The 18925-nt window shown below is 32.0% G+C and overlaps 1 protein-coding gene across 33 annotated transcripts in view; it reads left to right on the top strand.

Annotated features, from left to right (window-relative positions):
* Window positions 1-18925, top strand: part of shot (dystonin-like protein short stop) — a 155025-nt gene that overhangs the window by 79642 nt on the left and 56458 nt on the right. For 24 of the 33 annotated variants that reach the window (XM_036362135.2, XM_036362115.2, XM_036362114.2 and 21 more), the window contains 3 exons: window positions 2074-2157; window positions 3862-4083; window positions 17654-17772. The exons of 6 other annotated variants lie outside the window; for them this stretch is intronic. In XM_036362135.2, coding sequence (XP_036218028.2) covers window positions 2074-2157; window positions 3862-4083; window positions 17654-17772 — 425 coding nt within the window. Of the gene's footprint in view, window positions 1-2073; window positions 2158-3861; window positions 4084-17430; window positions 17585-17653; window positions 17773-18925 lie in introns of those variants that run through there. 3 more of the 33 variants (XM_036362122.2, XM_070109186.1, XM_036362120.2) reach the window with 2 other exon arrangements.

Raw genomic sequence — 18925 nt, 5'->3', positions numbered from 1 at the left:
ATTTAAAAGTCGTAAATTTGATAATTTTTATTAACCTAATATATGTAAAACTACGTTTTTGTCAGACTGCAATATTTACGGGCGTACATGAACCACATTGGAAGTATATAATTTTTGAGTTTTGTATGCATTACTTCGTTGCGTGGGTGTATGCATTAATTCGTGCTGTTTTTTTTCGAAAGTTAAGACTTTATTGATTCCGCGATGGCCTTTTCCAAACGAATCAATTGTTTTCGGTAGAGGTCCCCATTGATCGTCTGACCCGATTTCATTAGCTCATAATAGAGCACACCTCTGTGGTCCCACCAAATACATAACATAACCTTGGCACCATTAATATTCGGCTTTGCCGTGGATGTCGATGGTTGGCCGGGCTTCACATACGATCTCGACGTCTCTTGGCTTTAATTCATAAGGCACCCAATTTCCAAGCTTCTGGTTGAATCCTAATGATTTTAATCGTCTGGAAACGGTTGCTTGATCAACTCTTAATACTTTTGCAAAGTTCTTCTTGCGTCTGGCATGCATCTGCGTCGATGTCCGGGACATTCTCCGTTTCCAGTAAAATACGATATCTTTCGGTAGCACTTTTCTTCATGTTAAAGTAATGAAGAAGGACTCCCTGCAAAAACACTTTATCTGGTACAAATTTCGACATTTTTAAATGAATGAAACAAATTGTTGTTCACGCTAAAACAAATGACATCTACTGAAAACGACGCGAAATGACAGTACCTTTGAAAGGAATATAGCCACAGATAAACACGTCGCGAAATAAATACTAGTAGAGCCCTCTCTTAGAAAACCGCACGAATTAAAAAATTAATAAAATATTTGTGTGTAATTCACATCGCAGTCTCAGTGGATTTTCTACATGAATCCCGAAACCGTAAAACTGTTGGGAAATACATATTATGTTAAATGTTTAAAGATTGTTGCTTGCTTGCCCTAAACACTTATACATATGACATATATACAAATGTGAACTTCATTCAGCTCTAGGACTACCAGTCTCCAATAATAAAATATTTTAGATAAATAAAAATTTCTTTTACCGTAATAAAATTATTAACTTTTGACACCTGAAATCTTAAGGTACATATACATATGTAATATAAATTTAAATACTCTACGATCGTAGAGAGGGGTACTACTATATAGTTTGAACTACCTCCAAAAGGCGAATGAACTTTTCTGCCTTTCCAAGTGAGAACACCGGTGGTGTGTTTGCTTTTATATAAAGCAAAAACATAAAAGCTATAAATTTGTTGGTTTCAAAATTGGTGTTTGTTTGGCAACATTAATGACAAGTTTTCGACGTACATTATATTTATTCTAGTTGTTGTTTTTGCAACATAAATTATATCCGTTTGAGAATCTTTAGCTGAATGATTGTCAAGAGAACGGGTTATTGGATAAAAGTAGTGATTCGTTGCTAAATCCTCTCGACATACACGTCATTGCAATTGCATTTTTTGTAATCCTCATATAAATTTATTAGAATAGGTTTTTAATTAATTTGACTACATTTAGGCAATAAATTATTTCTAAATTTTTTTTTTTTTTTTTAATTTGACTTTATTTTCTAAATAAGCAATTGTGTGCACATAACGCAATACACGATAAACTTGTATGCAAGGTGATAGTAAAAAACCGAAAATTTTAGCCAACATGGATTCATATACCTGAAAGATCATACACGTAAAAATTTTTCTTCAACACAAACCGTTCGACAACACATTTATGTCTTTAATAGAATTTTGTCAAATAAACTATTTATAAAATATGGTTTCTATTTACCTTATGCACATTGTATGTATATACACGAATATGTGACACGTTTGGATTTGATATTTACTTTAATTAAACAGATTGTAATATACTAGTGATTTATTTATGTAATATATACATATATATATATATGTATGAATATGGTATATGTATATATGAATATACATATACATATATAAAAATTATAGAACGTAATCTTAAAACAAAAACACATAAATATAAAAAATAATTCGATTGTATAAATTCCGCTTCAATTATTCAACAATTCACAAAAATAACCAGAAATTATTGGAAGCTGCTAAAGAACTAAAACCTAAAATCGAAAATGTGAACGTGGCCGGAGGACGTATAATACGCGAAGCGAAGGTAATATATACTTACGGCGGCACATATACTTTACATATTTTCATGTTATACAAATAGACAATACTCTTTCTATAGCATTTAATTTAATGATCGCTACTAAATAACTTTTATTTGCATTAAAAAAAGATAGTACTAACATTTTTTTAATATTAATCAATAATTCATCCCAATAATATAAGGCGTCAAAGTGCCAGTTGTTATTTAATTTCATATGAGGAGGATGGGTGACATTTTATGTCGGTATGTGAAAATAGAATAACATTATTATTTTAAAACCAAGAATTGCTTCACACAAAGTAATTATTTAATCCGATTTCATCCATTTTTTTCATGGATGAGGTGTCGAAAAGATTTTTCCTGAGCAATTTTAGGTGATTTAGCTTGAGATATGTAAATAAAAGCGATTAGGGGGCGGGGCCACATCCACTATTTTTTAAATTTAAAACGGCGGAGGGCCTTCCCTAATAATTTTCGTTGTACCAAATAAAAAGTCTTATTAGAAAGTTCAGTTATGACATTTTGTAGAATTTCAATTAATGGCGTTTTGTGAGCGTGGCAATATTCCGATTCCGCCCATCTGTAATACCAACCAAGAACCATGTCATGGTGCCAAGAAACACAAAGTTTCATCAAGATGAGCTAATTACCACGATGTTTGTAACACCCAAAAGGAAACATCAGAGACCCTATAAGGCATGTATATACATAAATGATCAGCGACGAAAATTAAGTCGATTTAGCCATGTCCGTCTGGCCTATTGTCCAAGGCCACGGTGCAATCTCCCAAGGAATTGTTCATATTGTAACTGTAGCATAGCTGCCATACAATCTGACCGATCAAAGTTCTTGTAAAAAATTATTTGTATATGTGAAGGATATTTAGCTTAGGTGGTTAACGTTTTTTTTTGGTTTTACTCTAGTAACAGCTTGCAAAGACGGATAGACGAACCTACGGCTTAAAGTGCGCCTTAAAATTCGCTATAAAATAAGGCGGTACGTAACCTTGTCATTTATGGAAAAAAATACATGAAAAATATCTAAAATTCCATTTTTTAGTAGTTTATGAATAATCACTATTCACTATATGACAGAATATTTTAAAGTGCCTTGGTGTACGAGATTTTTTCTTTCTTAGCTGTGTTTCGTAGAATACTACAATGAAATAAGATAGTATTGTCATCAGCAAAATACTACATTGCTCACTTAGTAAAGTGCTGGTATCTCTGGTTTTCGGTCGTAGTAACTGTAGTATGGTGACCATATCCCCGTCACAGGTGTTAAACAATATATGTTTTGGGTTTCAACATTCTAACAAATTGTTGTTTAGGAAAAAAAAGGAGTTTAGAAAATACACCTCTTAGGTAATTAGTATCGTTCAATATATTATATGTTAATTTCAAATCTCTGAATTTTGTCATTTACCAAATTAAGTATCAACGTTTTTCCATTCTTAACTCACTCGTAAATTAGTAACATGTTCTTTGATATTCAGTATTAATACATTTTGGTTTTTTGTTTCCACATTTGAGTTTTCTGTAAATAATTTGTCTGCATACACGTTAAACAAATAAATAATTTATTTAACTACTAATATATTTATGCTAACCATGCCCAATATTAATTCTAACATGTTAACTCCAATTTAATTTATAACAAATAACATAAACTGCCAATATGTGGCAACATACTGGATTAAAAAATCAGATATATGATGGTAAATGTAAACGATTCCTGGATTGGATATTAGAAGTATCCCCTTCATTTTTACCACCTCGCAGTGATACTCTGCCAATTGAAAACGACCTTGGCGCAGCAGAATACTACCGTAGTAATTTGGCTACATTGAATACAAAGTATAACCGATTATTGGAATTAATTGCTCAACGCTTAAGAACTGCCATAGAAGTGAATGGAATCAATAATTTGGTAAGTTTAAAAAAATTGCAGCCATGTTTCTTTTACGCGTATATGCTTTACACTTAAACCGCAAAAGAACGCAAATCTTACTAATTAGTTTAAAACACTAGAAAAACTTCTGTAAAAAGCAACAACATTTTTTTAAGCACTAATTTTACAAATGTTGAAATAAAATAGTGGGTTTCTAATTTCACACAAACCTTATGCGTGTAAAAAATCATGTTATAAAATATAAATATCGATTATATTTATCGGAATTCATTGTAATTTAGTAAATCTTGTTGAATGTTTTAATATTATTTTATTGTATAAAAGTTCATGCGAAAAACTCTTTATATTTAGAACATATTAATTCAAAATCAGGAGTTAGGACAATAAATAGTATGTTCAAAAATGTCGAGCTAAATGAATTTACATAAGTTTAAATTATGATTTTTAATTCACATAAATCACAAGAAAGTTATCAATTACTATATGTAAATAATATTTTATCCCTTATGCTTTTAGGATAATTAACGAAGAGTTCCTAAACAATTTTTCAAATCCGTTTTTCCTCATGACTAAGTCTGTTATTAGTTATTTTTAAATCAAATATATTTTTATACTCTCGCAACCTGTTGTTACAGAGTATAATAGTTTTGTTCACCTAACGGTTGTTTGTATCACCTACAACTAATCGAGTTAGATATAGGGTGATATATATATAAATGATCAGGATGAAGAGACGAGTTGAAATCCGGGTGACTGTCTTTCCGTCCGTCCGTCCGTGCTTGAGTAAAAATTGAAATATCTTTATGAAACTTGGTAGACATGTTTCATGGTACCGTGAGACGGTTGGTATTGCAGATGGGCGTAATCGGACCACTGCCACGCCCACAAAACGCCATTATTCAAAAACAAATAAATTGCCATAACTAAGCTCCACAACAAGATACAAGACTCTTATTTGGTATACAGGATCACAATAGGGAAGGGCATCTGCAGTGAAAATTTTTTTAAAGTGGGCGTGGTCCCTCCCCTAATAGGTTGAATGTGCATATCTCCTAAACCGCTAATGCTTTAATAACAAAATTCACTGGAAGCAAATGTTCGTCAGAGACCTTAAATTTTATCTCTGGGATGGTATGAGATGACTTTGTAGGAATCGCGTTCAAAATTAGACAGTGGGCGTGGCACAGCCCACTTTTAGGTGAAAACCAATATCTTGAGATCTGCTTAACCAATTTCAACCAAATTAGGTAAGTAACATTCTTCTCATATTTCTATGTTATAGTGCGAAAATGGGCGAAATCGGATTACAACCACGCCTATTTCCCATATAACTCCATTTCAATTCCATCTGATTCTTTCACTTTCCAGTATGCAATTCAAGCAACAATGATTGTATCGGGTTAAAACTCTGCGCGAATAATGCGTTCAAAGTATGCCACCTTGTGACCAAAAATTTTCTAAACCGAACCAAAACTGTTCAATCCCCTAAGTGCCTATAATTGACCTTCTACCGAAAATATCAGTCAATCCACAAAGAAATCGCAAACGAGTATACCATTTGTCTTTGCGAGAGTATAAAATGTTCGGTTACATCCGAACTTAACCCTTCCTTACTTGTTTATTTTATATTACTTTTGTAAGTTGTCTAATTTAGTTATGATAAACAACTTATCCACATCAACAGTATGTAAATTTGCCTTTGCCTAATCCTCAGGTTTGCTTAAATGGGTCGTACATTTTTCGAAACGTCTGCATCGCATTCAATTAAATATAATATGTATAGTAATATAAATAGTTGATATAAAATATGAACTGTCATCAGTAGGAAGTTGTTTTTTAAATATTAATGAGAATTAAATCTAAGGCGGCGAAACAAAAAATACAACAATTTGCTAGAATAATACGAGATACTAAAAAAGCTGTATAGCACATTTTTACGTATCCTCAGTGTATCATTTCTGAAAACTTTACAAAACTTCTTTATTACTAAGTTTTTCATCAAATATCAAATGGAAAAGACTAATTTTTATAAGGACAAGGTACAAACATATGTATCTACATAAAATAAATTTTGTGTTAGCAGAGTTTGTACTTGGCCTTTCGTCCAAGTAAATAATAGTCATATGCTTCATTTATTTTTTTTCAAGAAATACTTTATTTAGATTGAATTATTTTTTACTCGTATACTTACTATGCGTTATACCTAACCTTTTTTAATTTCTTAATATTGGAAATTTCAAAATATTTAAAAAATATTAAATTGTTATAAAATTAATTGCTTTGCAAGGTGGCCCAGGATCATTATCCTTAGTAATGTAGGATGACAGATTGAAATATGTGTATTCAATCTGTATTCAATCTGTCATCCTACACTGCTATTAAAAGAATTCGATGTCACAAGGTATTTATGTAAAAGGCAATACAAAATTTTGAGTAGGGAAGGGCTAATTTCGTTAATAACCGAACAGTCATAAATTCGCAATTCTCAAGGAATTATTAAAATCAAACTCACTAACGCTAACTGATGCAATGAAAACATAACCAAGATTTTTGATTTGAGATTATGGGATTAGATCAAGATATGAACCGATTCCATTTATATTTAACGCGGAACCATATTGTCACGAAAACACTTTACGTTAATTGGTGCAAAAACAGTCATGTTAAAATCTTTTTATTAGAACGAATGGTACATTTAAGCATAATAATTGTAAGAATGTTGTACAAAATTTTCACATTAGAATTGAAAAATACGGCAATGACAGCAATTATTCGGTAGTGCGTCTGAAAAAAAATTGGATTGCGGTGCCGCTTATAACTTGGTGCAGGAGTACATATTTGAAATCAAAAAATCAAGGTTCAATCGTTAGATAGTGAGACAAAATCTCCCCAGTGTACCTTCATTTTTTCGAGGGTCGAGCTTTTCTCGTGCATTAAACGTTTTTTTTGGTTATAAACGATAAATAAACCAGTAAGGAAGTTCTAAGTTCGGGTGTAACCGAACATTTAATACTCTCGCAACTTGCAAAGGAAATTACGTCAAAAATTGTATATTAAAGGAAGTAATGATCCGATTCAACCCTTTTTTGACACAAAAACATACTTTTATTGATTTTGTTATATGAATTTCAATTATATATCTTACACATTGACCGATATTTTCGGTAAAAAGTCAACTATACGCACTGGGGTCCACAAAATCAGTACCTAGGGGCTTCAACAGTTTTGGTTCAATTTAGACAATTTTTGGTCACAAGGTGGCATACTTGAAACGCATTATTAACACGAAGTTTTACCCCGATACAATTGTTGCTTGGTTTGCATAGCGGAAAGTGAAAGTAACCAGATGGAATTTAAATTGGTGTTATATGGGAAAAAGGCGTGGTTGTAATCCGATTTCGCCCATTTTCGCACTAGAACATAGAAACTATGTTGAAATCGGTTAAGCAGATCCCAAGATATGGGGTTTCACCTAAAAGTGGGCGGTGCCACGCCCACTGTCTAATTTTAAACGCGCTTCCTTTAAAGGAATCTCATACCATCCCAGAGATAAAATTTAATGTCTCGTGCTTGATTTATCGCGCTTTTAGTAGTTTTTAACAGTACCGTTATATGTGGAGTGGGCGGGTTTGTCACCTGATTTCATCTATTTTCACGCGGTGGATAGAAGTGCTAAAAGTATTTGTTTTTAGTGAATTTTGTTATTACAGCTTTAGCAGTTTAGGAGAACCCCGCCCACTTTTTAAAAAAAATTTAAACTGCAGATGCCTCTCCCTAATGTGATACTGTATACCAAATAATCTTCTTGTATCTTTTTGTAACGATTTATTTGTTTTTGTTTACTCGAACATTTACTCTCGCAATTTGCAATGGTCAATGCTTGATATTGCATACGAATTTAACATTCCTTTTTAAACATTGAATAAATTATAATCATATTTAGTATCTTATTTCTTTTGTAAACCTTAATTTAATACAATTTCAACCAATAAACTATAAAACCCCGAGACTGCGATGAGTTAATAGCAAAATTGCCATTAAAAGCTATGCAAAGATTAAAAAAGTGACATTTGGGCTGGCGATTGAGCCAACTCTTCAACATTAGGTCATATTTTTACCTCGCCTAACAATCTAGCCGTGTTTTGCTAAATAAAGACAGGAACTTTGGTAAAATAAATTATCAATATAAATGGTAGGTCATCCTGCCTATATTAGCAAATTTTGGTGGTACATACTCATAATAAATTGAAATCCAAAAACACCTAGTGTACGATTTAATCCGTCAACCTATTTCATTAAATCCCACAAATTAGCAAGTTAAAAAAAATACTCAAATATTTATGTTTCTTATGTTGTAGCGGTAGAATTCTGCCGAGTTGACAGTCCTTGACGGAAATAAATCTAGGTCCGTTCCGGTTACGTAGACCCGACTGTCGTGGGAACGGATGTTTCTTATGTCTACATGTATTGTTTACAGTTTGAACATACTTACTGTTAACCAGGAAAGTCAAAATTGATAATGATAATTTTATAATATTTTACATCGAATATTACTATTTTAACTAAAACGGTTAGCAAGTTAACTATTCATTAAATATGGTCGAGCTTTATAGAGAAGAAGTTAAGACAACTTTGAAATCATATGTTTGCGTTATTTTATCCTTGGAACAGCTTAATATATAATATATTAACTATAAAAAGTTATGAACTTTTTATGTGTATGTTAGCATATAATAATTGTTTGAAAGATGTTCTGAAGTAGTTTTGAATTTATAAAACTTATTGTAAATTTCAAAAATATTTCAACTTTAAATAAAACTTTTATATTTTACCAAAAATGTATACACACAGCAATAACGCTTGATGTCATTTCGAACGAATGATATTTGTAAAAAAGTAGTGAATTCGGAACGGGCGCGCATTTTTTATACTCTTGCAACATGTTGCTATAGAGTATAATAGTTTTGTTCATCTAATGGTTGTATGTATCACCTAAAAAAATCGATTTAGATTAAGGTTATATACATATACGTGTATAAATGATCAAAATGATGAGACGAGTTGAAATCCGAGTTACTGTCTGTCTGTCCGTCCGTCTGTCCGTGCAAGCAATAACTTGAGTAAAAATTTAGCTTTCTTAATGAAACTTGGTACACGTGCTCCTTCGTAAAAAAGTGAGGACGAGTTCGTAGATGGGCGTGGCATAAAACGCAATGGACGAAAACTTATAAATTGCCATAACTAAGCCGTAAATTAAGATACAAAACCTCGTAACTTGGTACAACGAATCGCAATAATGAGGGGTACCTGTGGTTTGAAAATGTTTAAAAAGGGGGCGTGACTCCGCTCCCTAATAGGTTTAACATATATATCTCCTAAACGAATATTGTAATCTCCCAAATTTGCGCAGGACATATCTTTACCACATTTCTGGTGACAGCATGAAAATAGGTATAATCGGATGATAACCACGCCCCCACTCCCGATATAATTGCTTTGTTAAAAACTACTAAAAGTGCGATAAATCAATAACTAAATGCGTCAGAGTTATTAAATTTTAAATCCATGATGATACAAGAGGGTTTTATAAGAGCCGATGTCTAAATGGTACGATAGGCGTGGCACCGCCCACCTTTAGGTAAAATCACATATATCCGGAACTACTAGACCAATTTCAATTAAATTTGGTACGTAAGAATATTTAAGTATTCCCATGTCACAGTGTAGAAATCGGACTACAACCAAATTTTAAATTCCATATGATTCTTACACTTTGCAGTAAAAAAAAATCGAGCAGCAAAGAATATATCGGGACAAAACTTTGCGAATAAAAGTGCTTTTGAGATATACCATCTCAAATCTAAAAATTGTCAAAATCGGAACATAACCATCCAAGCCTCCAGTTACCGAATATGGGGTCCCCAGTGCTTGGTGCTAGTTTAATGCCGGCAATATATGCATATTGATTTTTCTTTTTCTAACAAACCTTATGCCGAACATGTCGTTCAATGTGTAAGTTATCTATCGTCAATATATTAGGTTTGGTAAAAAGAAATCCATAATTTTTGAATGAAATTGAAGGCTTTAATTACCATAATTAGAATGATCGGATTTAGATCAAATATGCGCCGTTTTGTTCGATAACTTGTTGTCATTTTAAGGATTATTTCATTATGCTTCTCTCATAGAAGCCTTCGTTCCTATTGGCAAAAAATTGATAAAGTTGATTTTCACAAGCCTCTCTTAAAGCGAATTCTTCAAAAGGAAAATTGTTCGCCATGGACAGAAACAGATAATAATCACTTGGTGCCAAGTCCGGACTATAAGGTGGATACGAAAGAACCAACCCGGAGCTTCTGGCGAGTCATTATAGATGTGTGTGGCCTGGCATTTGTCCAATTCCTCTTCTATTGGTCAAAGCTGGCCACTGGTCCAATTGTTGACAGTACACGGTCCAATTGTTGACAGTACAGTTCCGAGTTAAGAGTTTTGTCGTACGGGAGCAGCTCATTGTAGATAATTCCCTACCAATCCCACCAAACAAACAGCAAAACCTTCCTTGACGTTAATCCTGGCTTGGCCACAGTTTCCGCCGGCTCACCCCGTTTCGACCACGACCGTTTCACTTGACGTTGTCGTAAGTGCTCCCAATTTTTCATCGCCAGTCACCAACCGCTTCAGAAATTTGTCGATTTTGTTGCGATTTGGTCCATGATATTTTTTTGCGTTAACTCGTGTGGCACTTCTATATTGAACTTCTTTTCGTATCCTGCCCTATTTAAATGGTTTCAAACGGTTGTTTGTGCAATCTTTAGCTCTTGGGCAATCGAAACAGTGTTTACATGACGGTCCATGATTTTATCGACATTTAATGGACGAAAAAAAATGGCGCGTGATAAGCTGTTACAGTATCAGGACCATAAACGTAGACAAATTTTTAGCCGTCTGGCTTGCGTTTTCGCCCTTATCGAAGAAAAAATGTAAATTATAGCTAGTGTCCATCTTTGACGCGCGCTCAAACAAAACTGAATCAACCAATCACAAAACTGTCAGTTTTTTAGTACGAAATGTCATCTTTCTAACGCCATTTATCGGAACCCGATCGGACTTATACAACAAAAGATACAAGACATTTACTACACCAATACACAAAAGAGAGTCATGTTAGTTACACTATTTATAACTCAAGCGCGGCTGAACCGATTTGGCTAAAAAATTGTGGGGAGGTAGCTTAGAACCAGGGGATGGACAAAAATCATATTTCAAATCATGTCAGAATCATTTGAATATTTTATTACTTTAAAACAAAAAAAAAAATTCAATAAATATACATAGCTATTGCAAATTTTCGAATACATATGCATATGGATTATACTGATTGTTGCTACTGAACGAAGCGGTTTTTTTGGACGCACCATGTGGAATCGGTAAGGCATTTTTAACATCACAACATATAATCTCGTGACAGTTGCATATTATGGGCGAACGACGCACAGGCATTCTTAACAAACCGAATTCAACACCTAACATACAAAAATAGCAGAAAAGCTGCAGTGTTGATAAAAAGTTCAATTATAATTTGAGATGAGTGCATAATGGTTCACAAATATTCCCGAAGCATTGTACAGAAGAATGCAATATTTAAACGGCAACAATGAATTTTTCGGTGGTGCTGTCTTACCACTGTCTGGAGATTGTCGACAGCGCGGTCACTTTCGCTTTTCTTAAGCCAATGAGATTATCGAATGTTTAAGCAATCGCTCTTATGGTGAAGGGTTGAAATACTTCGATGGGCCATAAATATGCGCGCACAATTGCAAGTTGATTGAACAGCCCAAATATATTCCGAACAATTGCTAGATATTGGAAATAGTAGAATAGAACTGGCGCCAAATATATGCATTATACTGCCAGACAATTTCTGCACTCCAGTTGACGAAAAAAATTAATTAATTGAGAGTATATTCCTGAAATTAATTGTTTGAATCAGAACTGGCTCAGTAAGCAGGCTAAATTGCGGCCAAAAATGTAGATGTTGACGAAATTAGTTTTCAGATACAACAGTTGTTGTCAGGCTATCAGACATATTTTAAATCATTCGCTACTGTTGTTGATGAAAATGAAAATATAAATTATCTAAATATACTCGGAATGACATCACATAATCTTTGGTTGAAAATTGTTCAACTATTATTATTCATCGTAATTTCAACCCAACTCAATTATGCAACGGTACACGTTTTGCAATCAAAAATACTATAGGAAATATTAGTGTAGCAACCACTTTGACTCGAAAATTTAATAGAGAAATTATCATTTGTTACAAACTTGAATATAAAATTAATAATAAAATAGAAAAATCATTAGTATCAATCATTTTCAAAGTTGGAGGTAATTCACTGTTATTCTTACACCGGAAATAACGTTTTTGTTCAGAAATACGGTTTTACTGCATGTTTATAATTAATGTATACCTTAGCCACAGAACCGCGTGGACGGGGTCCTCTAGTATCTTTATAAAATTGCTCGAAAATACGCTCTGAAGTATACCAAAACAACAAAGTCAAGTTCGTTTCAGAAGTGATAGTATCTTAAATTTTGCAAAAATTGCTTTAAAAAATTCGAAAGCTGTGAGCGCAAATACAAACAAAGTCGTGTGAGTGATATTAATAAGTACTTGCTAAGAAAATAATTACAATTTGAAAATTTATCTCAACTTTGCCAAACTTGAAGAGGCGGAATGAATTTTATATTGTAACAATATGAATAAAATAATATTCCTAATAAATCTCGAAATCATATCTGTTGTTTATTCGACTAAATATACTATTTAATTTTAGCAGGTCCCAGTTTCTGCATTTTTATTTATCTTAAATAACTTATAAACTTTTATTCGATTTAAAGAAGGTGAATTTATTGTATGAAATGTGAGCACATTCTAATTAGATCACCTAATTTAGATAAAACGCTTAATGATTTGACCAAAAACGCAAAAAGGAAAACAATAACATAACTTACAATTTTTTTTATTTCAAATCTGTCCCAATGAAAGTATGAAGATGTTGGTTTTATGACACAACGGTTGTCGCTACCTGTATTGACGTTGATTCACGCCCACCTCCAAACAGAGTGCCGTTCTAATATTCTTTGGGTTGAAACTATTGACAATAATAATGATGTCATAACTAACAATGACTTAAATACCTAGCAAAACAATTGTGTTCCTCGGCATCATCCTACTATGGTATTGTATAGATAACAAGCTGAGCCGTATAATTTAGTATAAATATTGATAAAATATATGCATTTTTCAACTTCGTATGGTTTTTATAAACAGTATAACTAAACAAAATTTTCATTGTCTTGACAATTTTTCAAATTATATATAATATTATCTGTATAATTTGACCAAGTATGTTAAAAGCTGGTATATGATAATTAAAAAAAATCAGCGTGTGAAATAGTTTTTACATGGTCATATTTTCTAACGGAAACTTTGCAAGTGTATAGGAGATATGTATCATATACATATATTCAGCATCTACACATGCAAAAGCCCTTACTGACAGTTTTTATGGAGCGGTTATTTTACAAAATTCGCTTTTAGTATATCAACATGTTGTACCATGTTTTTACATATGTCATCGGAAGTTAACGAAAAACGAACGAACGAAAATCAAGCAATTGATAATAGGTTATATTGAATTTTTTATCGGAATTTAAATTTTTAGGGGTTATCAAAATTTTTTGGTCAGTTTTTGATATATTCGAAATAACTGAATAATCGGTTGTATGTGATATATGTAATTGTCCGATCTGGCCGATTCCGAAAAATGATCAATAAAATTTCAAAATGCACCTATGTATTAAATTTCATTCGGATATCTCAAAAACTGACAAAGATACTTTTATAATCCCGAAAAATCAAACTTCACCTAAAAAATCGCTGGCTCGAAACCGGTTTTAGACCCATATTCTCTTAGGCAAAGTTGTTCAGAATGTACCGTAAAAACATACGCGATTTAAAAAAAAATCGACCCACTCTAATGTATATGGTATACAGTTGTAAATCGTATCATTAAAAAACTCAATTTCGATTTTTTAGATGATACGTCGATTTACATTTTAGTTGACGATATGTAGATATGTGTGTACATACTTGTACATATATATGTACTTCTATATTCAAACAAATTATAAAAGTACATTCATATGTATATCAACACATTAATATAGCATGTATGTATCGAAATCATTTAAAGTTTCTTATTAGTACGACTCTGAATAAGGTTAATTTCTAAAATAAATTTTCATAAATATTTTATTTGTTTAGACACCACAGCCCGAAGGGCACATGAAAGTTAAGTTGTAATGAATAAATAGGGTAAAGAATAGAAAATTCCTCATAAGTAACTTCAAAAAAGGTGAGTTGTGCAAATACATAACACATAATTAAGTTTATCTACTTTTTACTAAATATATGTCTCAATTCAATGAAATTTTTTGTGTCCAACCATAAGTTCCTTCACCATATATTGAGAGTAACAGAGAGCTCTCTTAATCTTCAGAGGGTAAATAATGTCAGCGGCGCTTGCGTTCTCTTTTTTCTTATTATATTGTTGGGATGGGTTAACTCTACCAAAAGCTTTCATATTGCCTCTCTGAACAAGCTGCCAACTCGCTAACATTGAAATAAGTTTCAATTTAATTCCTTACTTGTCTCTACCATATAGATATTAGTTCCATAAAGTTGTTCTGATTGAATATTGCATTTCTTCTCTTCTTTTTTTTGTATATGGCAACCTTAAAAATTTAAGCGAAAGCTTATGAAATAACATATTTGCTACGAAAACTTTTCAGTAACGCAAGCGTCACCTTTGAGTGACGACGAATATTTGTATCTAAGTTTTTGTTGTCTTTAACTTAAGTTCTTTTAAAAATAAACTATCACGTATACATGTTATTCGTACATTTCGTTTCTTCATAAAAACCAAAATATTTTAAAGTGCTTGTTTTCTAAACAAATTAAAATTACGTAGCATTTTAGTTGAAAAGTTAACTTTCCCGAAAATAAATATGAATTATTAGTTAGTTTAATGCTATTTAATGGTCATATAAATATAATATACTTAATCTTGTTGGTGTGTTATTGCTTTCAATAATAAATAAATTGATGATGTCATTCGAATAGCTATGTCAACTCGGCGTTATTGTGCATAATTATTATATTTTTCATTACATAGCTAAATACTTAATAACAAATAACAAAAGCAATAACAAATTTCGGAAGTAAATTTACCGATATTTTGATGTAAAACAAGAAATCATGTATTTCCTCTCCGAAACCTTTTTTTTAGCTCATATTTATTCCCTTTAGTTTTGTATAAGTGTGTAGATATATAATTTTAAAGCATCTTTGTTCGTGATCCAAACCATTGAATGGCAACAATAAGTGCAAACAAGCCGAATAAATTTTTGGGCGGCGGACTCAGACTATTTGTACTATTTCACGCGTAAGACCACGGTCTGGGTTAAGATAAAATCTCAAATTTGAGAGTTAATGTTTTTTTTATTGAACAGCACAATATCAAATTATAGCAAATAAAATAATCTCTTTTGACTTCTGAGGATACACTTTATAATAATAACAGACAGAATCAATCGATTTTTGTTATTTTATTAATATGTCCAACAACCATTTGATATTTTTATAGAGTGTTAGCTCTACCAACTTCATTCAATCAACAGCCATCCACAATCATTTTGTGGTTTGAATATTTTCGCCCGTAACTACTTCTTTTGGACGTTCACTGAGTTAATCGTATTCGGTGCTCATTGGACCTAAGCTAACAAACCAGTTACAGGTTCTTTCCTCGCTTACAGGAACTTTATTTAATTAAGATTTTTTAAATATCAATATACCAGGTTTACCGGTATGAAAAAAAATTTTTTTGGGAAAATAAAATACTAATTTTGTATGGGAAAGTTTATTCAACGTATTGACATTGCTTTTTACACATTTTGACCACCGTTCTGGCAATTTGTGGATACCAGTAGAAATGTTCATCTTTTGAAGAAAATCAATCAGACAACCAATTTTCGGCTTCTGCGTAGGAATCGATGTGTTGTTTAGCCAACAAGTTTTCAGATCGACTCTAGAGCACTTTTCTTCAAATGGAAATAAAAACTTAATGCTTTCCGCAAATCATCACTTTCCGGTAGAAAATTTGACATTTTCAACACAATGAAAAAATATGAATATACAAGGTGCGCTCCAAAGCAAACAGTAAAAAAGTAACAAAGTAAACTCTAGTGGCGCCATCTATATGTCGACTAGTGCGTTAGAATCTGCTATCCCTAATCGACTTCCAGTAAAAATTTCATGACATTTCATCTATTGGAAGTGAAGTTATTGCGTTTTAAGTGTCAGTATGTTTTTGTCATCGGTGCGAAAATGAGTTTCGAACAAAGAGCCAATATGTATTAAATTTTGTTTTAAAATTGGTAAAACTTTTACCGAAACGTTTCAATTGATGAAACAAGTTTATGGCGATGATTGCCTATCCCGTAGCAGAGTGGCGATGATTGCCTATCCCAAAAAATCGCGCCTGGAGAAGTCAAAAGTGAAGACAATGCTGATTTATTTTTATGATTCCAATGGTATTGTCCACAAAGAATTTGTTCCACCCGGCCAAAACGTTAATGTGGTATTCTACCTTGGAGTTTTGAAGCGTTTTGAAGCGTAGAGGCCATTCCAAACGCAACGAGCTAAAACACTTGTTCGACATGCGTTTGGACCGTGCAAAAAGCTGTATTAAAGCAGAAGGAGACTTTTTTGAATAAAATTAATTGATTTTGACAATAAAACCATTTGTTCTGTCTATTTTTAAAAGTCCTGTTTACTTTGGAACCCACCTTGTATATTAGGTATGCTCCTTAGGTGTATTTTCTATTTAGCATGATATAATATTTTCTAAAAATTTGAGGAAATCTTCCCTTAGTTGTCGTACAACAAATGAAGATTAATGAGAATTATGGTCTGTCACTTATTTTGAATTGTGTATAACCGAAAAATACATCAGTTCGTGGCGTCAAAAACTAAAAAAAACCTTAGATAGGGGGTTTAAACTGGCTGTATATCTACAATTTATCCAGTAATATAGATGCATACAAATATAAATAAATAAGATTATTTGTGCACTTGTTTGTCAAAATTATTAACTATTCTCAAAGTTTTAAAGGCGTCATTGAGCTTTAGAAAATTTTACTATGAGCTTTAGTATAGAAGAAAACTCTATCAAAAATCCACTTTTATAATATAATATACAACACATTCATTACCAAGGTCTTGTTAGCAGATGAGACAATCGCTTAATAAATAAAGAGTAACTATTTTATGCTTTTAATAAGAGAAACATGAACTTTTAACAAACTGAAAACAAACATCTTATGCTTGTGCAAAAGCAAAATATTAATTATAATGAATGACTTCGAATATAATTTCGCATTTGAATTCCAGGTAAATATAGTCGACTAAACTCGAAAAAAGTAGCTTACCAATAACAATACTTTTTGCACTTAATTTTAGCAATATGCTGAAAGTATTCAGATCCCCCTTAAAACATTTAGAACTGATGTTGTACAAAGAACTCCAGCAGAAGATCAATTCATTTTTAATTTGGATAATACCGAATCTAGCGAAATACGGTAAGTGTTTTCAAATGATTTATTTAAAAATTAATATATATCTGACAGATTTTGAAACATCACTTTGAAATTAGTAATTTCAATATAAGATAAAAGGTTATTTTTCTTAGGTTAGTTCAATTATTAATAATTCAAAATATTATATTAGTTGTCCACAAAAAAATTGGAATCTCAGTATGTAAAGAATAAAAAAAATGTTGGCAACAGGAAATATAAGTTGTTGTTAAATGTTTAGCTGAAATGACGGCGAAACATCCATTAGAAAATACTGCATTGGAGAACAGTTTATACCATAAAGGTGTGTGTACTGAGTACTTAAGTAATCGAGAATAGTTCATAGTTAGTAGTTTCAATTTAATAATAGAAATATGTACCAGCTATTTTAATTATTTTGTAAAGTTTTTGGAAGATGCACTTTATTGAATTTCATGTCCTTTAATAAACGGCGAATCGTTTTTAAAAATGTTGGATTCAATTTTTCCCGTAACCGATCTCCGGGACGAGTTCCGAAAAAATGTGTCTGGCGGTGAGCATGATTTTTCTGCTTAAAATTATCTGGGGTTCAAATACCAAAAAAAATTATTGTTAGTATAGATGAATACAGGTAATGCTCGAATTACTATTCTAAGTTTTAATTTTTTAACAAAAAAGGAGATACCGTAATCATAATAAGTTTTATTTTAAAAATCACGTAATAATGTTACATATTGCTTTTTACAATTTTCTTCAATGATAATGATTAATTTTGACATTGCGATAAAATTTGCAATAGTCACGCAAACCAGGATATATATCCTGTCTGGGCAATTTCAAGGCCCTAGCTCAATAATTACACTTGATTTTTTAACTTTCGGAGGGGCGGAAAGGGGGTGTGGCAATATCATACCATAAATTTGATTATTGAGATGTGTTCTAAAAGGACCTGCAGTCTTTCTAAGAAACCTGTGGTCTAAAAATAATTTTATTTTTATTTTTTTTTGCTAAAAAAAAAATTGATTATTATGATTTATTATAAAAATGTATAATTATTAGTGAAGAAAATTATAAAGATCCGAAATTAAAAAATCATCAGCGAAATGCTGCGATCGTCGAAAAAGATTTAACGTGAAATCATCTGTTTTTTTGTGTGTCGATTGTAAGGAATTAATTTTTA

The sequence above is a fragment of the Bactrocera oleae genome, chromosome 4, assembly GCF_042242935.1.
Source record: "Bactrocera oleae isolate idBacOlea1 chromosome 4, idBacOlea1, whole genome shotgun sequence".
Lineage (NCBI taxonomy): Eukaryota > Metazoa > Arthropoda > Insecta > Diptera > Tephritidae > Bactrocera > Bactrocera oleae.
This window is presented reverse-complemented; position numbering and strand designations above follow the sequence as displayed.